This window comes from Pelodiscus sinensis, chromosome 28 (assembly GCF_052426305.1).
Source record: "Pelodiscus sinensis isolate ZL-2025 chromosome 28, ASM5242630v1, whole genome shotgun sequence".
Classification (NCBI taxonomy): domain Eukaryota; kingdom Metazoa; phylum Chordata; order Testudines; family Trionychidae; genus Pelodiscus; species Pelodiscus sinensis.
Window position 1 is genome coordinate 3,754,304 of NC_143079.1, and position 22,511 is coordinate 3,776,814.

Genomic DNA, 22,511 nt, shown 5'->3' on the forward strand with positions numbered 1-22,511 from the left:
GTTCCTCCTCTTCTGTATTAGACAAAAAGAGAGAGAGCCATGTGCCACTGACATTCCTGAGAGGCTGGCTACTTTCATGAGGAATAGGCTGGAATTGTATTAGTCTTAAATGTGCTGAAGCACCATGGGCACGTACCGCTGCCAACAGGAGGGTACTTTTTAAAAAACAACAAATTAAAAAAAAAAAAAACCTCTCACAATATGTTGCTTGAAACAAAATGCAAGAACTATTCCAGGCCCAGGTTCCTCAGAGGGGTTGTCTCTGTATTTATTCTAAAATGGTGAGCAAGTAGCAGCAACGAAGTTTTCATGTGGGAGCAGCGAAAATGAACAGCTGCTTGCTCAGTTGCTGCATTGAAGGGGGTTCTCACTTGTACCACCTCAGCTGGAATTTCATGGGTAGGAATAGTTTCAGAAAATCACTAGAACGCATATTCTGTAATCTACTGTTTGCTTTGTCAGGCTGCTGCCGAGCCCTGTCTGTAAAATCTGCCAGAGAAAATGACAAATTTAATTCTCTTGCATCTCCTCCAAATGGTGACGGTAAAATGAGCTCCAATGTCAGCGGCTCACAAATACCACGGATTTGTGCCCATGCCACCAATGCCGATGCTTGGATTGCCATAGTTAATTGGCACCCGGGCTGATTTAAAATTGATTTAATGGGCAGAAATACTATTTAGAGCTTTAAAAATGAGTGATCCTATGGCACCAGAACTCTGCTTTACACTAAGCTTTATTTCAAAATAACCCCCCATAGGTTGAATTAATAAGCAGAGCGTCCACACTACCAAACCTGTTATTTCGAAATAACGGGTCACTTAATTTAAAATCTATACTCCTGCTTTCCTCAGGGAATAACACTAATTTCAAAATAGTTATTTCCAAATAGTGGTAGTGGATGCTCCAGAGCTACTATTTCGAAATAACGACTCCCTAGAGTAATTCAGACTAATTACTCCCCAGTGCTTCCTGGGGCTCTTAAGTTGAGGTAGCACATCCACGTTAATGGAGCCTGTCGCAGACTAATTTTGAGGCTTCCCCGTAGTAAGGACATGCTATTTCAATTTTGTTATTTCAGCAGTTATTAAATGGATTTTAGTTATTTCGAAGTGGTTTGCTAGTGTAGACACACCCTTAGAGATTCACCAAAACATACAGAATCATGAGCTTTTGTGAGTAAGACCCACTTCATCAGATGAACTGGAATGGAAATAACAGAAACCAAGATGCATACAACAGCAGAGGATGTACCTGTCAATTGTAGGACCAGTGTTAATGAGGTTAATACATTTCTACATGAAAAGCTATGAATGGGACACATCCAGTCCACTTAATTAGCCTCATTAACATGGATCCTACAATTGCCAGGTACTACTTCTGCTGTTGTATAGATCTTGGTTTCTGTTATTTCCACTCCAATTCATCTGATGAGTGGGTTTTACCCACGAAAGCTCGTGATTCTATATATTTTGATTAGTCTCTAAGGTGCCACAGGACTATTCATTCTTTTTAAAGTTACAGACTAACACGGCAACCCCTCGGGAATGTTTAGAGTTTGATCAGCACCATGTCTATTAGAACACATATGAGAACAACAGAATTTTTGGTTTGGATAACTTAGGGCAGCTTGTTTTTAAAAGGTGAGGGAGACAGGTAGATAGCCAGAGAATGTTCCCTATCTCAACTACTCCATTGGTGGCATCCAGATCACTGAACCAGACAACACACTGGTGAGCCCAGATTTTGTTAAGAATGTGAAACTTTACCACAGTTTGCAAACTCATTAGGATGAAATTGGTCCAGTTTCTGGGTCTGCCCTTGGATTTAATGTTTCTGGTAGAAATAGAGCCAGACAGCAATTTTGATTACTTCAACCTGAAACTAGGTCAAAATGATGATGCCTTGATTGAATTTTCCTTTGACATTTTTTGCCTTAGCCCTGAAATTAGGAGCAATGCAACCAAGTGCCAGCTTGTGGAAAAAACGGGTGTGGCCATATTCCCAATACTGCAGTTGGTTGATATAAAACTGCTGCATTTTACTGCATGAAACTCGGAACAGCTTTACAAAATTTCAAACAAAGCTGAACTTCCACATAGAAAAATTTGGGAGACTTTTTGCTCTATTACAAGGGCCAGGGAAAGTTCGGCAGGTTTCTGAATGTTAATTACACAATCCAATTTTGAAGTGGATGGGCTGGTTAAGATTGGTGATAATATTGATTCCAATTCCCTGGGTCTGATTGCTGCAGGCCTCCAATATACAGCTGGCACTTGCACCAGTATGAAATGAATATACAGTGCTACAAATATCAGCCTGGCAGCGATACATACCCTCTTTGCACTGTTATAAACTGACACAGTGCAGGGGGGTGGAGAATCAACCAATATGCTCAACTCTTGCAACCCAGAGATTCCAGTGGCTCTAAATATTCAGTAACTTCCCCATAGAGTGCCATTCTCACTGCCTTCGTTTTTCTCTGGGTTGCATTACTGTTTTTTAAATAAGTGTCACACTATCGATTTATATCATCTCTAGCTTCCCCGCCCTCGCGCCCCTGGGGAACCATAGAAAAGTAGCCTTTATTTTCAATATTCCGACCAGAGTTTTAATTCTGAGAGGACTGTGGAGTCACAGAGATGATTGCATTTCCCTTGCTACTGTGATGATTTACTCTGGGGTTTCTTCTGCTCCTCCAAGTTAAAAAATAAATAAATAAAAACCAGATGTAGAAATGAAGGCCGGATTCCCTGTGTGCAATGAGCAGAAAACCCTCATCTCCTCCCTGCTAGTAGAACTTCTCTAATGGAAAAGTCCAAGCTGACCATCGGTGCTTGACTGGAAAAGAGATGACTAGAGTCCGTTTTGCCTGCTGTAGTTGAAGTCGGTCTCTTCAATCTGAGTTTCTGTAATATTTGAGATTTTGGAGTGTGTCCTTCCTATCTCTTCCAGGGCACAGGCTAGAGAGTCAAGGTCTCCATCATGCTGATGCCGGGCCTCCCATAGGTCCAAAATGACAGCAGATGGGCTACTTTGTGTCGCAAAGTAAGAGAGATTCCTATAAGAAAAAGCAAGGTAAAACAAAAGGGTTAGAAAAGAATTGATGTGGTTACCTCTGTGAACACGAAACTGACCCTTGGTCTATACCATGTTTGGCCACAGATCCATTTGCAGACAAGAACGTGGACATCGTGGCCTTTAAAGACTCGAACAGCGGTCCCCCAAAATAACGATTTTCTTTACCCCATAGCTTTGTTTCTCTAAAACAACCCTTCCCCCTCTCTCATAAAAACTGGACTTGAAAACAAGAGAGAGAATAGCAATTCATGAAACCCCTTGCGGTGCCTAACCTTCAGGTGACACAGACTCAGTTTATCAGAGGATGGATAAAAGAAGATTTGTATATTAATATTTTGCCATAGCCACTAATGCTACATAATTTAGGCAGCAAATCAACTCCACAAAGTAGTGTAGTGAAACGTTATATATGTAATGTATTTGTGTGTGAGTGTATCCAATTGAGTTTGTCAAGAAATCGACTTCTTACGGATCGCGGCGGTGATAAGTTATGGGTATCATTTATTTTGCTGGGACTCCTCACTTGTACATTTTGATTTTCTTAAAAGATACGCGGTCATGATTTACGGAACTTTGCAGAGCATTATGTGGAAGGGAGCTGGCAGAGCGCACAGGTTTTTCAACACATATTATCCTAAGCCTCGGCCATGATGCCTCAGTTTGTCTGAAAAGCAAATGTACAAGTGGATGTGTCCATCAACCACGTACATCCATGGTGCTGACATACATACATACACAATATAAAAAGATTAGGCACAGAGAGGATGTGTAAAATACACACACACAAGAAGGAAGGAAAGTGATTAAACTGTAGAGTAGAAAAGAAACGTTAAGGCTTGAGAGAACTATTTATTTCTATAATGAAATGTCAAAACTCTAACTCAAATGCTTATTCCAAGTACTCCTGGATCATTTCACTAGACTGCAATTTCACATGCTGCCTTCCCCACTGGATTTTTTCTAATGCCGAAGCCATCCCAGCTCGCCCTAAAATTAACAGCCCCACATCTCAGTTGTTCCATACCATTGAGTTTCCCGCAGCCACTGCGGACAACAAAGGAGCAGAAGGCGACCCTCTCGTGTGATAAAGATCTATGGGTAATTACCTAATTCCTGGCAAAATGTTATGACTAAACCTTCTGGTATTGGAGTTTAAATCAATATTTACTGATGAAAGCCTGCTGGAAAAAAAAACCCTAACCTGATAATGAATCAGCACACGCATCAGGGCAACCTATGCATGTGAGAAAAGCCTCTCTGTGTCCTATAGAAGCCGAGGGTAGCATTTCTCCTGGTGTCATGATTTCAATTTAAGCAACTGTACAATGACCCAAGCCACTTCCAGAACTCGAGTAGAGCTAGTCTAAATCAGCAATGCACATCTGCACATCTTATTTCTCTTCTATTATTACCTTTCTTTTCAAAGGTTACCTTCAAAGCACAGCTGAGAAAGTTCTTAGCTAGGCACAGCTAGAGAAAACTTTGCTTAAAATGTGTACCACCAAACATCTTCTACCTGCTGTTACTCAAGAGGATAAAAATAACTGACAAACCTTCTTTTCATAGTTGTGGGGGTTTTTTTCACATAATCATAGAACACTGGAACGGGAAGGGACCTCGAGAGCTCACCAAGTCCAGTCCCGTGCCCTCGCGGTAGGCTCAAGCACCATCTAAATCATCCCTGACAGGTGATTATCTAACCTCCAATTATGGAGATTCCACAACCTCCTGAGGCAATTTATTCCAGACAAACACCATGACAGTCAGGAAGGTTTTCCTCATGTTCAACCTTAACCTCCATTGTTGCAATTTAAGCCCATTGCTTCTTGCCCTATCATGAGAGGTTAAGGGAAATATTTTGTCTCCCTGCTCCTTGTAACACCCTTTTAGGTACCTGAAAGCTGTTATGTCCCCTCTCAGTCTTCTCTTTTGCAAACTAAACACACAAAATTCTTTCAGTCTTCCTCATAGCTCATGTTTTCTAGACCTTTAATAATTTTTGTTGCTCTTCTCTGGACCTTCTCTACATCTTTTTGAAATGTGGTGCCTAGAATTGGACACAATACTCCAGCTGGGGCAAAATCAGCACAGAGTAGAGGGCAAGAATGACTCTTTGCATCTTGCTTCAGTATAAGTGTTTTTGATCATAACGTAGAATCACGGTCCTTTATGCACACACAGTTTACTACTTACGTATAGCATCCTGCCCTCTTAAAATTCTAGGGGCTCATCTACAGCAGGGCTAAACTGAAAATAAGCTACTCAACTTGAACTGTGCTAATTGTCTAGCTGAAGTTGAAAGCTTATTTCAACTTTTGGTGCTGTCTACATAGCAGTTATTTTGAAAGAGAGCACCCTTCCCCCGACTTCCCTTACTCCTCGTACAATGAGGGTTACAGGAGTCGGAGTAAGCAGTCCTCCAGCTCGACATTATTTCGACATTCTGTCGAAATAACTGCTTGTGCGTAGACGTGGACTATGTTGACTGCTGTGAAGATATAGCCTAAATGAACTCCGTGCATTGCCCAGTACAGATTAATATCAATCTCCGCTAGCCAGGTTAGAATTACTCGTCATGCATCTGACGAAGTGGGTCTTTGCCCACAAAAGTTTATGCTCCAAGCAATGTGTTAGTCTATAAGGTGCCACAGGACTTCTCGTTGTTCATCAAGCAAAGTATTACTCTACAGGAGGAACAATGAAGTCAATAAGGTACGTGTTGAGTAAACTACTACTCAGTGTATGAAAGTCAGAATGCAGCTTTTTCATATTAGGGACATTATTTTGTGGGTAGAAAAAAAAAGCTTGTTTCATATAAAACTGGGGCATGCGTGAGAGATTCTTTCCCCAGCATCCCATTACCATTACATTTAGAGAAGTGCCATTTAGCTCTGGGTTCGGTGCGGCACTGCCTTCGAAAGATGGACTGTCAGAATGTGATTGTGTGTGAGAAAGAGACTCTGGTTTGATCATCTGGAAAGAGAGAGACTTATTGCATGTACCTGCAAATGCACTTTGTATACAACAACTTAATGTGAGCACCAGAGATTTGAGAGACGATGCAGAGTTTGCAGCACAGACAGGAAAAGGGATCTGCCGGGGGAATTTTTGCTAATGAGGGGAAGTGGCTACAGTGACCTTGTTCGGGCTTGTTGCTATGCTAGCTTGCTAATGGTGTATTAGAGACTGGAATAATAATGACAGCTCAGGTAAACACTGTGTTCTGTCTGCTGCCAATGCCAGCATTGCTCTTTTCACGAGTAACTAACGTACGTCCAGGGGCTTCATCCTTTATTTTTAGGCGTTTTTTTAAAAGGTTTTTTGTTTGTTTGTTCCAAAAGCATCTCTCTTGCTCTGGATGGTAGGTAAACAAACTGTAGCCTAAGCTTCAGAGGGGTAGCCAAGTTAGTCTGTACAGGATAAACTTAAAAAACAACAAATAGTTCTGGTAGCACTTTAAAGACTACCAAAACATGGAGATGGTATCATGAGCTTTTGTGAGCACAACCCACTTCTTCAGATGACTGCAGTGTAGCCAGTTTCAAAGAGATATAAAGTATCTCACTCCGGTTGGCTATTTATTATTATTATTATTATTATTATTATTATTATTATTGCATGGGCAATGCATGTGTCTAACAGGCTCATAAAGACACAAGCCATCTCTCAGTAAGGCAGGGTCAGCTATTCCAATATGAAGTCCTAATCGACACCTGGAGTTAGAAGGCTGTCCTTCCTTCAAAGAGCAAGTAGTGGGTAGCTGTTAATGGAAATTAATTTGCAATATGATGTAAGCTCCTCTCAAATGTTTGCTGTTTAATGCCAAGAGGCACGGTGTATTGCAACAGCATGGGCCACGAGCAATATACCTATTTTCAGAGCCTATCTATTCCAATAATAGACGCTGATCTCAGAAGCAATTGTCATTCTTTTCTGAAGCATCTACCGCCCCATGCCAGTGAACACTCATTTCCTAAAGCCTATTCTTGTATGCCTTGGACACTAATTGTACATGGATCTCCATCCCACCCGATGGAAGATTATGCTAGTCACAGAACAAGTCAAATGAATATGCGTAGATAGCTTTTTTTCCCAGGTACTCCGTGCTACAAAAAGCAATTCAAATTGTTGCTAATGAACAGGAAAACAACATTACAAGTACAGTGCCTCCTCAAAAAGTATTAGTACCAATGGGGAATTGAAACACAATGAAAATATTAATCACTTCTATATCGCACTGGTCTCATTAAATGAAAGTCACTTATGTGACCAAAATCAACTCTCTATATAGTTTTTTAATTGCAAAATAGAGTCAAGACTCTGTTTATACCAAAAACAAGTAATTGGAGAGACAAAAACTGCACTTGATGCATTCTGTTTGTCAGAGTTTCACCTGAAACTCAGAATGTCAGAGTTATAGTAAAAAAAAAAAAAAAACCAACAACAACCCTGCAGAACAGCCTCCAGTAAAACACACGCACAGGGAAAAATATTGGAAATAAGCTGGCTTAGTTTACTCTGAATCATGCTTGTACAATATATAGCGTTGCTGAACACAACTTACCCACCTCCCGTAGAACAAGATCAACTCTAAGTCCAGCTATGCTTTCTTCCTTCACAACAATGTATAATGGTTCAGTCTTATCTGGTTTCATGACTTAGAAACCAGTGAAGAACCACTCTGCAAGGAGCTCAGTACGACCTGCATTTATTGGTGTTTTAGTTAGGGCTAGATCCTACAAAGGATAAAGATGGGGTACTGTGAGAAAGCCATGTGCTGAATCACTTGTAGGTCTGCTGATGAGTGTGGTACTTTGCATAAAATACAGATGAGGAGAACTAGAGTATCTGGGCTGAAGGTCAGCAACTATGCACCATGCACAGAACATAGAGTATCCATGAAAGATAGAATTCCTTTGTCTTGTCTACTTTGGCCATGTCTTCACTCTGGGGAAGACCGATATGGGATTGCTCTTCTGGAGTTTGATTTAGCGAGGTCTAAAGAAGACCCGCTAAATCAAACTCAGAGTGTGCCCTATCAGACACTGGTGGTCCTGCTCCTGTGGGGAGGGAAGATGTGGGGATGGCACGGAAACTCAAATTAAGGAACGTCGACTCCGGCTACATAATTAGCGTAGATGGAGTTGGGTATCTTAATTTGACCTTCCCCTTTAGTGTAATCCTGGCCTGAATCCATCTCTGGAAGTCTTACCACCTCCTACAATGTGTCTATACAGTACCTAGCACAAATAAGAATCTTGCTGGGAGTTTCCAGGTACTATCCTAACATATAATACAGTTTGTCCTTGAAATACCAACCAAAGACACTGACACTGCCTGACTCACATGACTTCCCCTGATGTCAGTTTCTAAACACAGCTCTTTAGAACCTTGCCACAAAATTAGAAAATTGATTAAAAACACTGTTCATCACCGCTACACAAGGTACAAATAGAGGACAAGAGTTGAACAGATGTAAATAAATGTTTCCTTTCTATATATCAAGATCTAACGTTATGTTATTTAGATAAAACTAAAAAACCAGAAGGGCTATGAATCCTCATGCTTCATGGCATAAGAGAAACACTAACGGCATGTCTACACTGCACGGCTATTTCAAAATAAGCTATTCTGGAATAGTTATTCCAAAATAGCTTATTTTGAAATAGCACGTCTACACTGCAGGAAAGCCACAAAATTTGTCCAAGGCTGGCTTCCCTAATGTAGACGTGCTACTTCGATATAGAGTCCCAAGAGGCACTGGGGAGGAATAACTTAGAATGGTCACGGTGAGGGGCTAGTTCAAAATAGCAGCAGTGGAGCATCTATACACGCCTTAGTGCAAAATAGCTATTTTGGAATGGGCATTATTCCTCATAGAATGAGGTTTATAGATTTTGGAATAAGCCGTCCGTTATTTTGAAATTATTTCGAAGAATGGAATGGGTGTGTAGACGCTCACATTGTTATTTCAAAATAACGCTAGTTATCTATTTCGAAATAACGGTGCAGTATAGATGCACCCTAACTGATGGAGGTTAGGAAGAGATTTTCCCCATGGGCAGGTTGCTCTATATTTATCTATCGTGAGGTTTATCACACTGAAGCATTTGGTAACGTAACTGTTGGGGAAAGAACTAGAATACACGGGTCACTATTTTGGCCTAGGATGGTAATTCCTGTGAATTCTCTGAAAAGAAGGATGTTTTTGTTTTGCCACCTCTTTATCACAGTGATCTCAAAGTTGATGCAGCAGTGACTCTGACTCAGTAATTCTGCTAACGTGACTCATTTTGCATAACACAAATATCGTCTGCTCTGGCTAGACTCAGCGACAATTCACTTAAACTGTACACTCAACCTTTTGTGCTGTGTAAGTATACCACCTAGCATAATGGGGTCATGGGACATACTCAGGGCTCCTAAATGCTATGGTAATACAAACAGTATTTTTTAAAAAAACCTCGTTATTCTCAGTATTCATCCTTAAATAAATAACTGGGAGAAAATATTGTAGAAGAACACCACACACTGCAGTCAATGCCATGGCTTTATCTCCTCTCTGCTCGAAAGGTTAATATCTTAGAAACCAAAGCAATTAATATGTTGGTAATGGAGAGATTTTTAGAATTCATTCATTTACTCAATGGATGCTGACAAAATACCTCTTTTCATTTTGACTGTACAAAAAAGTGACCTTGGCGCCCACTGCGAATGAAGCGAGATGTCCACTGCGTGGATAGCTAAATAAATATCAAAGGCACGTTTAGCCATTTGTCAGGCAGCTCTATGGGGGCTCAGCTTTTCACATAAAAAAAAAGGAGGCCGAACGTGACACCCGGCCACAGTGGTCGCTAATGCATCGACCCAAGCGCATTTCTGAAAGATGCTCCTGGCCATCCGCGCGCTCTAAACCATCCCTCCCTCATGAAAAAGAGAAGCTTGTTACTGAAGAGCTGGTACCACAGGAAAGCCCATGCTCCCATCGCGCCATAGCAAAGGAGTAGGAAGGACAACCCACAGTCAAAGCAAGGGAAACTTCCACAACTGAAAGAAAGTGTTGGGACCACAACTGAACGCTGCTCGGGGGAGGGTGGCAGAGAGGAGGGGAGGACACAGTTGCCCATGGGCCACAGGAGAGATTCACATGCCGGTAATACCTGCCAGTGGGGTAGGAGAGGCTGCAACTTACCCTCTCCCCCCATGTTTCTCCATCCTGCTGCAGCTCAGGGCTGCTGGGACTCTCTGTTCACTGAGCAAAGTGGCGTTCGGGGGCGCCTATGTCACTCCTGCCCCCCCCATCTCTGCAGAGCAGGAGAGGGGAAGGGAGACGGTCAGGAACAGAGCAGGAGAGCCGTCAGCGAGTGGCTTCAAGAGACAGCTCTGACCTCTGTCAAATTTCCTCGCCTCAGCAGCCCCCCAACGCAGACTCTCTCCTCTCACATCTCTCCCCCACACACTCTCCTTTCTCTTGCTTTCTCTCACACACACTATCCTGTCTGTGACACTCCCCCCCCCACACACACACTGTGTTTGTTTCTCTTGCTCACACACACACAAACTACCCTGTGTCTGTTTCTCTCACACACACACACGCATACACACACACTATCCTGTCACTCTCTTTCACACCCACACCCTTTTCTCTCACTGTCTCTCATACACACTATCTGGTCTGACACACACACACACTCTCCCGTGTCTGTTTCTCTCTCTCAAGTGCGTACGTATACACACACACACACACACACACACAAAATCCTGTCTATTTCACTCTGTTACATATACACACAAACTGTGCTCTCTCTCTCTCTCTCTCTCTCTCTCACATACACACACACACAAACACATACACTCTTACATATACACACAAACTGTGCTCTCTCTCTCTCTCTCTCTCTCTCACATACACACACACACAAACACATACACTCTTACATATACACACAAACTGTGCTCTCTCTCTCTCTCTCTCTCTCACATACACACACACACAAACACATACACTCTTACATATACACACAAACTGTGCTCTCACTCTCTCTCTCTCTCTCTCTCACACACACACACACACACACACACACACACACACACACAAGCCCTGTCTGTGTGTCTCACACACCTCTCAGACATACAGTTGTATCATTGTTCTCATTACCCCTTGGTATTTCCTGGAATGTACTGTGCTGAGGGGAGGGGGGCAGGTCAGGAGAAGAAAGAGGAAGGCACCAAGGGACAGGGTGCAGGAGAGACAAATGCCAGGCAGCCAAATGGAGACAATGAGGAAAAGGGCAGGAGGGGAGATGTCAGTGGAAGGGGGGCAGGGTGATGCTGCGAGAGCAGAGGGTAAGGGCATTGGAGGTTTAAGGGGGGAGGGGGAGGTGCTGGGAGAAGGCTTGAAAGAAGGGGTGGGCATGAGGAAGGTGGGGATGGAGCAAGGCATGTGTGAGGGCACACGGGCATGAGGGGAATGGGGGCAGAGGGTGGGGAGGTGGTGAGGGGGTGGGCATCGGGGCAAAGGGGGCAGGGGCAGTGAGGGAAGGGGGAGGCACCAGGAGGGTTCAGGGCTAAGGGAAGGTGCAGGTGCCAGGGGATTCTGGGGTGAAGCAGAAGGGCAGACACCTGCAGGGGAGGGAGCAGCACTGGAGGAGAGAGGCAGGGCAGGTTTGTAGAGGGAGGTGTTAGGAGAGGGGATGAGGAAGGGTAGCTCACATGATCAGAGTGGGGCTACTGGAGGAGTGGGCATGGGGGGAGAGAAGGGCTGGCGGAGGGGACAGGTCTCAGGAGGGCTGAGGGCAGCGAGAAGGGCAGGAGTCCGAGTCAGGACAGCAGAGGAGGGTGAGGGGTTGGCGGGCAGCAGGCACCAGGGGAGCTGATGGAGCAATACAGGGAAACTGTTAAACGCTTACAGTTTCCAGTCCATTTTTACATTCTTTAATAAAATATACATCGGCTTACAGGGCAGGCGGCGGGGGACTAGACCCATTCTGGGCACCACCACAAATTATACAAACCTGCCGCCCCAGGGAAGAGCTATTCAGGCATCTGAGAACTAACATTATGCAATGTACTATCTGAGTGCATCACTACGTCGTGTGAGGGAAAAAATATTCTCTCTGCCTCAATTCTTCATTTGTAATATGGCAGGGCAAAAATCCTTAGTTTACACTAGGGCTGTGTCTACATTGGCCCCTATTCCGTAATAGGGATGCAAATGTAGCACTTTGGAATAGGCAAATCCGCGGGGGATTTAAATATCCCCCACGGCATTTGTATTAACATGGCTGCCGCTTTTTTCCGGCTTGTAGATAAGCCAGAGAAAAGCGCCAGTCTGGACGCGATCCTCCGGAAAATAAGCTCTTTTCCGGAGGATCTCTTATTCCTACTTTCAAGACCTTATTTTCCGGAGGATCGCGTCCAGACTGGCTTTATTTCAAAATAACCCCCCTTAAGTTGAATTAATAAGCGGAGGGTCCACACGACCATGTTATTTTGAAATAACGGGTCACTTATTTCGAAATCTGTACTCCTGCTTTCCTCAAGGAATAATATTAATTTTGAAATAGTTCTTTTGAAATAGCGGTAGTGTGGATGCTGCACTGCTGCTATTTCGAAATAACGACTCCCCAGAGTAATTTGAACTAATTACTCCACTGTGCTTTGTGGGGCTTTAGGCCAAGGTAGTGTGTTCACATTAACAGAGCCTGCCTCAGACTAATTTTCATACTTCCGCATAGTGTGGACATGCTAATTTGATTTTTTTATGTCGGGAGTTATTAAATCGATTTTAGTTTCTTCAAAAGAGTTTCCTAATGTAGACATGCCCTAAGTGACTGACTGAAGAAGATATGTGGCAGAACTAATTTCCTGAGTCCCCGTCCAGTGTCTTATCCATTAAACCTTCCTGCTTCTCACTAGCCTTCTTAAATTTTGCCTTTTTTAGACTGCTGCACCATTGAGATGTTCTTATGAAGTTCAGCCAACCAGCGAAAACTAGCCAGTTGGTTGTATTTGAATATTCGTCTGTACTGTTTTCATGAGAAGCAGAAAGTAAGACACTGGCTAGTCCATTTTTATGGCTTTAATTTAGCCAACTGGAAAAACACAAGCAAGCAGCATAAATCTAATCCCTCCACCTCCAGTGTTTTCTCCCTTGTAATAATGCTGGACTACTGGTGAGCATAGATGGGCCATTTTTGGAGCATGGTTTTTGAGCTGACAAAAATATCCATTAAGTAATTCTTTCCTCCAAATCTAATTCAAAATCAGTCTGTGGAGAGAAGAGACCAAATAATTTTTTTCAGAGTATCAAGCCCTAAGGGACACACAATGGACTATCCTTCTATTGTACAGCAACGTAGAAATCTCCCTGCCTGCGGTAATTTGCCTGCTGGGTATGTGTTGGCAAAGATGCTTCAGGTCATATATAAGGAAGTCTGAATTTTCAATTTAGCACCATCCAAAGCATTTAATCTGGAGGAGAAAGTGGTTCCTGTTTTCAACTGTTAATCACAAAAACAGATGCATGAACTGCAGTTTACCCTGGGAATAAGGCAAACAATTCTTATTCAAACATCTTTTATACAAGCCAACCAAAAAAAAAAAAATCATAGCAGCAAATTATTCCCATTGTGTATGTAAACATGCACCTTTCCAACTTGCCTTCCATTACCTGTTGATGCTGTTTTTCTGTGCTAACATCTGCCAGTCTTTGCCTTTGGCATTAGGTGTGTCAAATGTTGCACATATTCTCTGTCTAATGGAGTATGGGATTTTGAAGGCTTTTGGACCCGTTTGTGCAGGGAAGTTGCCGTCCTCATGGGCAAACAAAGTGATGGTTTCTCGCTCATTCTAGACACAAGATAAAACAAAACAATTAACAAGTCAGTAGGTACCCTAGGTGCTTTTATACTGAGGCATGGACTTGGTCAAAGTTCAGTGGAAGTCCGTGGTATTGTTGGGATGTAATTACAGATCAACTAATGTATAGCTTTAACCACTGGACCATTCCCCGTGTCATCACTGAATTATGCTCTAATTCAGGGGACTCCAACCTTTTTAAGCACGAGATCACTTTTTTAAATTGAAGTGCAATCCAAGATCTAGTTCGAACCCAAATACCCTTGCCCCGACTCCTTTTTTCCCCTTCTCCAAAGCCCCACCCCTGCTCACTCCATCCTCCTTCCCTTTCATCAGGCGGGGGCAGAGAGTTGGGGTGCAGGCTCTGGGCTTGGGTTAAGCGATTTGAAGTTTGAAGGGCTCTGAGCTGAGCCTGGGGCAGAAAGTTGGGGTGCAGGAAGGGGTTCAGGGTACAGGCTCTAATAGGGAGTTTGGGTCTGGGGGGCTCAGAGTTAGGGCAGGGGCCTCGGGTGCAGGAGAAGGTTTATAACAGGGGCAGGGATTCAGGATGCGGGCTCCAGCTGGACACTGCTTACCACAGGTGGTGCAGTGGGGCTAAGGCAAGCTCCCCCCTGCTCTGGTCCTGCAGCGCTCTCAGTTAGCCAACAAATTCACTCCATCCCAAGCCCTGTTGTGCCCCCTGTTCTGTGGAGATAGACTACAGGGTGGGAGAGAGGCACCCTGATATCAGTGCCCACTTCTCCCTCCCCTGCCCTGCCCAGCAATCGGGGTGGAGTGGATAGCTCCAGGGCGAAGGGCAGGAGGTACACAGCAGTGGGGGGAGGGACAGCTGAAATGCCGGCATTTGATAGCCTCTTGGCCAAGCCAATGAAGGTCACCTGTCAGAGGCTCCAAGATCTACCAGTCAATCCCGATCTCCTGGTTGGTGCCCACTGCTCTAATTAATTAGTAATAGCATCAGCATTAACAACACACATACACACCTATACGTCCATGAAAAGAGCTGGGCATCTTGCTGTTGTGAAAGCTGTCATGTACCGAATGGAGGTATTGTTTCTTTTCTGGCTATGTTCATTGTCAGTGTGCCAAATTGAAGGACTTTAGGAGAAACAGTCAAACAGAATAACAGAAATGTAGAACTTGAAGGGGCCTCGAGAGGTCAGCTAGTCCAGTCCCACTGCGTGTTTAAACCCGTTTGCAGAGTTTGCTGACCTACTACATTTCAATTTGCCCTTTATTTGCTGCTCATGAACTTAAACGTTCAGGGCCTCTCTGCTGTACTGAGAACAGATTTTCAGACTTCTAGCTCTTTCAGTCTATCCTGTTCTTTTAGACAGCTGGCTTCTGCACGTAGCTAGCTATCTGATCCTTGAAGTAGTTAAGATTCACTTAATCTAGAAATGAATTTAGCTTCCTGGTGTGATGAAATATAACCTTTATTAGAAGACTTACTCAACATTGTCCAGGTCTGGGTCCAGCCCGGGACAGCGGGAGCCACATGGCCTGGGGCAGAGCTGGTCCCTGGGGCTGACCCAGAGCAGTGGGGGCTGCACGACCTGGTAGGCAGGGCCCTGGGCTGGCCCAGTCAATGGATGATCCCTGGGGCTGGGGTGCTTGCTGCCCCCTTGTGGTCATTCACGAGTATAACTACCCCATCTCTCACACCCTTCCCCTTCCCTTTGATGCAAACCAATTGCATTCCACACACATCCCTTTGTCTTGGCACAACCAACCCCTGAAGAGTTCTTGAACAAACAAACTCACAGGTGAACAAACAGACACACAGATGCACAAGCTCTCAACAATATATAGCAGAGGATGCACTTCTCACAGAAAAAAGGTCATCCAAGGATGATAAAAGAATAGCTCATGATTCTGGAGACCAATACACATAATCAAATAAGTACTCACTGCAAGTACTTTGCAAGTAATCCTGGGGAAAATTTGCTTTTATTACCAAATGCATAAAATTGTGATATTTGTGGCCCATAAGCTAACAGGCAAAAAGTCTAAAGTGGGTGGATATTTTGTCATTCATATCTTGGCATAAGGACTACAGAATGTTGTTTACTAAATATAGAAGAAAGTAAATACTGAGGGATAATACTGAATTCTATCCGCCTAAGCCTTAACTCTATTTGCACCCATTTTAAACTTTCAAGAGGCAACACAGCTATGGGAGAATGAGATTCTATTCCACCTCTGGGATCATTCTCCAATTGGTTTTGATTGCAGGTTGTGGTGTTACTCGTGGAAATGTCAGTTTGGAGGCAGACAGACATTGGAGGCAGACCCAGAGACACCCACTCAAAGCAGCACCAGCCCCTGACAGAACAACAGATGCAAAATCCGCAGAAATAGCTCCACTTCTGCTCCCCAGAAACCTTTCAAGATCCGCGGACCCTACATTTGCCTGTCACAGCATGTGGTGCACCTCACCCAGCCCCAAGGCCTATCATGTGGATGACATCAAACAATCAATCCTGCTCAACAATGAAATTACTTGGGGGAAATGATAAAGGACTAAACCATCCTGTCATCTGTGGGTGAACACTTTTCACAAAGTGATCACTCTATATTTATCCTGCTGTGCCCTCAAAGGAAACCTGCATGCCACTTTCAAAAGATAAGACTGAGAGCTTAAATTCATTACTCTGCAAGACATGAACCATGATGGACTAAGCACAGGCCTCAGATTTATGGCTTATTACAACAATCTGTAACCCGCTAATCTCCTCTTTGTCCTATGACCGGAGAGGTGTTAAGAAGCTCTTCTACCTTGAATGTGCTCTTACAATATAAGCTAAGTATTTATGCTAAACAATCTGTTCCAACGTGCATTTTCCCGAGATGCTGGGAGTTCTCTGTGGCTCAGATGTTTGTTCAATAAAAGATATTACTTCTCCCACCTTGTCTTTCTAATATCCTGGGACTGACACAGATACACTGCATACCTTAAACTCAGTATTCCCACTTGTAAACAGAGGAAATATGATCTGGAATTAAACATGGATAAAGCAATGCAAAATGTTCTGGCTTAATTTGCATTTCAACATGGCAGAGGGAAGAGGACACCAGCTTTCCATTTTCATCTCTCCTCGGTGCATGAGACTTTAAGGAGCACAGAGAAACTGCCTTGTAGACATCTGAATTAAAGGCCCCATTGGATGCTACTGAAGTATAAATATTAAATTATAGTGATGTTAGCAGTATCTACATATAACATTTATGACACATCCTGAACGGCCTCCATGCAAAGTAATAGGATTGCTGTAGATACATCACCTTTTCTGATTGTTTAAATTAAATATGCAGAAGAACAGTAGATTTTCATGCCCTGCACTTCTGAGATAAGCCACTGCTATCTGGCTAGCTATGGGAATTAGAAAGCAATGAGAAGTTCAAGTTTTCAGTCTACTACTTTTTTTTCCCCTTTACTTTTTAAGTCAAATTATCCTCATCCTTCCATCATCTTTGGGGACAGAATAAGAAAATTTGCCCTACCAGTAGATCTTCATAGCTTTTCATACAGCCTCCCAAAATATTCTTGCTAGCAAGTTACGGAAGTATGGATTGGATAAATGGACTGTAAGGTGGATAGAAAGATGACTGGATCGTTGGGCCCAACGGGCAGTGATCAATGGCTCGATGTCTGGTTGATGCTCAGTTTCAAGCAGAATGCCCCAAGGATCGGTTCTAGGGCCGGTTGTGTTCAACATCTTTATTAATGACCTGAATGAGGGGATGGATTGCACCCTCAGCAAGTTTGTGGATAACACTAAGCTAGGGAAAGAGGTAGATACATTTGAGGGAGGGAGAGGGTCCAGTGGATCTACACAAATTAGAGGATAGGGCCAAAAGAAATCTGATGAGGTTCAACAAGGATAAGTGGATGCTACTGAAGTATAAATATTAAATTATAGTGATGTTAGCAGTATCTACATATAACATTTATGACACATCCTGAAAGGCCTCCATGCAAAGTAATAGGATTGCTGTAGATACATCACCTTTTCTGATTGTTTAAACTAAATATGCAGAAGAACAGTAGATTTTCATGCCCGTAATGGGAGGTTTCACATTACAAGCCTATTTTCTCAGCTTACTCAGGAGAAACTGGTCCATTCTCAGTCTGATCACATGCTCCTGACTAATGCGAATTGAGTGCTGTGCTGTTGTCAGATGTTTTTTAAAAAAACAATTAGTCCTGAAGGTGATGATCTGTAAGACTCTGGATGCCCAAAATAAAAATCCAGCCTTGGATCAAGTAATCGAGTTAACACAGTAAGGCCACAAACCTGCAATGAGCTTTGCATGGGTACAGCAGTCTGTTTGCAAGGACCTCCTGCAGAGTCAGGATCCATCTGTTCAGATCTGCCTTCTGAGAACCATATTTTATAGTTAGAGTTAGAATTTAGGTGGCGGGGTAGGATAACCTTATGTCTAAAGCACATATCTGTCCATGCCTCATCTGCAGAGCACAAAATAAAGTGCCTTACCTCTTTCACCTCTGTACTTGCGAATACCTTCAAGATGCTTGTTATTTGCCTCTGGCCAATCTGGCATCGCTACTATAAATTATCTGTGTGTGCTATTATTACTTATTGTTGTGGTGTTCCTATTGACCCCCTCTGCCTTCTCTTCACTACGAGGAAGATCAAAGTTGCTGCATCGATCTTCCGGAGTTTGATTTAACAAGTCTAGTTAAGACTCGCTAAATTGAACTCAGATGGGACCCCCCCCAGTGACCGGTGGTATTCCTGCTCTTGCAAGGAGTCAGGGAAGCTGATGGGAATGTTTACTCCCTTCAGCCTCCTACTGTGGGGATGCCGCCAAGCTCAGCTAATGTAAGCCGACTCCAGTGATTTATTCTACATTGCTGGAGTTGTGTACCCTTAAGATGAGCTTCTGGGTCTAATGTATACCTGGTCTTAGCTCTTTAACCCTTCCTCCGCATAATGCCTTTAGTTATATACTTTTGCACATGCATGTCATACCTTTTTTGCCCAGAACTCTGCTTTTCTTAGGTAGTCCTACTATGCACAGTCTTCCAAGTTCTTTTACTTAGCTTGTGAGCAAATATTCAGGTTTCAGCAAATGTTCAGGCAGAGTTTTCCCATTAAGAATTGAGATTCTTTAATGGCAGGAACGCCCAGATAGTTTTTGGCCACCTCGGTTCAATGACTGGTGTGAGTATGTACAGAAACAAAGTAGTTCTTATACCATACACTCTGCATCACTGTCGTCTCCTCTACTGGGAAATGGAGCTCCAGAGCAGCACGGGAAATACAAGCTGCAGAAATCAAGGTAGCACTATTCTACATAGGGTAAACTGAGGCAGAGTTGTGGGGTGGTCTCCAATGTTATTCAGCAGCTTAGTGACAGATTAGGGAACAGAAGCCGATGAAGAAGTTACCTCTAGAATAGATGTCTGGATCTGTAGGATCTGCTCATGGCCCTTGACTTGCCGAACACAGATCTTGCAGGACAGTTGTGTGGTTGCGGGAGTGTAACGCTCCAGTGAAAAGGCACAGTGCAACGGCTGTTGGCTGCTACACCACACACGAGAGAAAGGAACCTCCTTTGGAAGGAATGCGTCCCAGAGACACGGCGAGGAGAAGAAAGAAAGGGGGAAAAAAGAGAGAGAAAAGCTGTGACAACAGCAAAGCAGGAGAAAAACATAATTATTATGTACACGATTTTTGCTGGAATTGCTTTTGTAATAATGTCCCAGTAAATGTTGAATAGCACAAAACTAATTAACGTCAATTCCAATTGAAAACGGCAATGTTAAAATTACCACAAGCTTAAATTTCACTCTGCCACATGGACGATGCAAGAAAATTCACCTTTTTTTTTTTTTTTTTTAAGAAATGTATTTTGCTCAGAGGAATGTTTTATTTATTACCCCCTCAGACTCCAGAATTCCAAATTCTTTCCCCACCTTGTAGCTCTGTAACTTTCACACTAAGTATTACAGAATCCTTTAGACTGGAGATAGACTAGACCCCTTAGGTCAACCAATGTCCCATGAACCATTTGCAGGATCTGTCCCTTCAGCACGTTTATCCGGTGCCTTCGTAAGTCCCTTTTTGAATCTGAGTGATGGGGGTTCAGTCACTTCCCTTAACAGACTTGCAACAACACATTACACCTCACAGTTAGGATAAAGGTAAAAGGAAGAGAGGCTGATTGCAGGAGAATTTCCTTATATTTTTTCCCCTTTCTGGACCATTTTCTACAGTTGTCAGTTTACGTACCAACCACCAGAACTGAATTAATACCTTCTATACACAACACAAGCATTGCGGGAATGGGTAAGTATAAAACTTCAGGCATCTCTGGCTACCTGGATTTCCCATGAAGATGAGGATCTGGAAGTACTCAGGAGAGCATATAAGAACATAAGAATGCCCCTATTGGATCAGATCATTTGTCCATCTAGCCCAGTCTCCTGTCTTCTGACAGTGGCCAAAACCAAATGCCCCAGAGGGGGGGAATACAACATGTAATCCTTACATGATCCCTCCCTGTCACCTACCTCCAGAGAAACAGAGGCTAGGGACACCATTCCTACCCATCCTGGCTAATAGCCATTGATGGACCTAACCTCCATGAATTTATCTAGTTCTTTTTTGAGCCCTGTTAAAGTCCTAGCCTTCACCACATCCTCTGGCAAGGAGTTCCACAGGTTGACTGTGCGGTGAGTGAAGAAAAACTTCCTTCTATTTGTGTTAAACCTACTGCCTATAAGTTTCATATGCTCAACAGGGGGCAATTAATTTTCTTATGATCCCTTTCATGACTTTCAGTGTCTTGCAAGGTAACATGTTTCAGAGGGGTCGCCATGTTAGTCTGTTTCAACAAGAACAACGAGGGGTTCCGTAGCACTTTAAAGATTAAAACACTTATTAAGCATAAGCTTTCATGGGCCCACTTGTCAGAGGCAGGATGTAGAAACTTCAGTTTGGCAGGTAAAAATCCACCGGCAAAGATGGGTGTTTTATATTACTACGGTGAAGACCAGCGTGAAGGAAGTCAATTCAACCAGGCCCCCCTCCAAACAGAGATGTGAATAGCAAAAGAGGGGAAATTACTTTTTGTTGTGAGCTGGCAGCTCCCTGCCTCCTTCAGACCCAGTCTGATAGAGTCAAGTTTGCACGTGAATTCCAGCTCTGCAGTTTCAGGCTGAACCCCATTGCTAAATCAGACCACCTAGCCACTGAAGTGACACTATGACAGGACCTAATTGCATCCTCCGCACCATCAAGGGCTTGTTCTTCTGAACATCAATCTACAGAATCATAGAATACTAGGACTGGAAGGGACCTCAAGAGGCCGTCGAGTCCAGTCCACTACCCTCATGACAGGACCCAGTACTGTCTAAACCATCCCTGGTAGACATCTATCAACCTACTCTTAAATATCTCCAGAGATGGAGATTCCACAACCTCCCTGGGCAATTTATTCCAGTGTTTCACCACCCTGACAGTTAGGAACTTTTTCATAATGTCCAACCTAAACCTCCCTTGCTGCAGTTTAAGCCCATTGCTTCTTGTCCTGTCCTCAGAGGCCAAGGAGAACAATTTTTCTCTCTCCTCCTTGTGACACCCTTTTAGATACTTAAAAGCAGCTATCATGTCCCCTCTCAGTCTTCTCCTTTCTAAACTAAACAAGCCCAATTCTTTCAGCCTTCCTTCACAGGTCATGTTCTCTAAACCTTTAATCATTCTTGTTGCTCTTCTCTGGACCTTCTCCAATTTCTTCACATCTTTCTTGAAATGTAGTGCCCAGAACTGGACACAATACTCCAACTGAGGCCTAATCAGCGCAGAGTAGAGCGGAAGAATAACTCCTCATGTCTTGCTCACCACACTCCTGTTAATGCATCCTAGAATCATGTTTGCTTTTTTTTGCAACAGTGTCACACTGTTGACTCATTTAGCTTGTGGTCCACCAGAACCCCTAGATCCCTTTCTGCCGTACTCCTTCCTAGACAGTTGCTTCCCATTCTGTATGTGTGAAACTGATTGTTCCTTCTTAAGTGGAGCACTCTGCATTTGTCCTTATTAAACTTCATCCTGTTTACCTCAGACCATTTCTCCCATTTGTCCAGATCATTTTGAATTATGACCCTGTCCTCCAAAGCAGGAGAACAGGGATATGTGACGTATGCCATGACGTGCAAACTCGACACGAGCAGACCTGGTCTGAATAAAGACTGGGAGTGGCAAGCTCACTACAAAAAGTGAATTTTCCTCCTTTGGTCTTCTCACCTTCTCATCAATGGTGGGAATGGGCAACACCTGATGCCCACCCTGATGGACTTGATCTCATTAGCACTGGTCTCCTGAACGGTAATGTAACGCAGCCATCCGTGCTAGTGTATATAACCCTGTCAAGATGAGGTTTCCACTGCATGTATCTGACAAAGTGGGTTCCAGCCCAGAAAGAGCTTATGCCCAAATAAATTCATTAGTCTTTCAGGTGCCACAGGACTCTGAGGCTACGTCTACACTGGCCCCAAATTCCGGAAAAGGGATGCAAAGCAGGTAAGTCAGCATAGGGAA

The 22,511-nt window shown here is 43.4% G+C and overlaps 1 protein-coding gene across 1 annotated transcript in view; it reads right to left on the reverse strand.

The window, feature by feature from the left end:
• Nucleotides 1-1,439: 1,439 nt before the first annotated feature.
• The window catches only part of UNC5D (unc-5 netrin receptor D), a 364,515-nt gene continuing 343,443 nt past the window's right edge, over nucleotides 1,440-22,511 (reverse strand). Inside the window, exons 17-19 of the mRNA XM_089773737.1 lie at nucleotides 19,358-19,522; nucleotides 13,754-13,932; nucleotides 1,440-3,061 (exon numbers count right to left, since the gene is read on the reverse strand). Coding sequence (XP_089629863.1) covers nucleotides 2,857-3,061; nucleotides 13,754-13,932; nucleotides 19,358-19,522 — 549 coding nt within the window. The 3' untranslated portion in view covers nucleotides 1,440-2,856. The remainder of the gene's footprint in view (nucleotides 3,062-13,753; nucleotides 13,933-19,357; nucleotides 19,523-22,511) is intronic.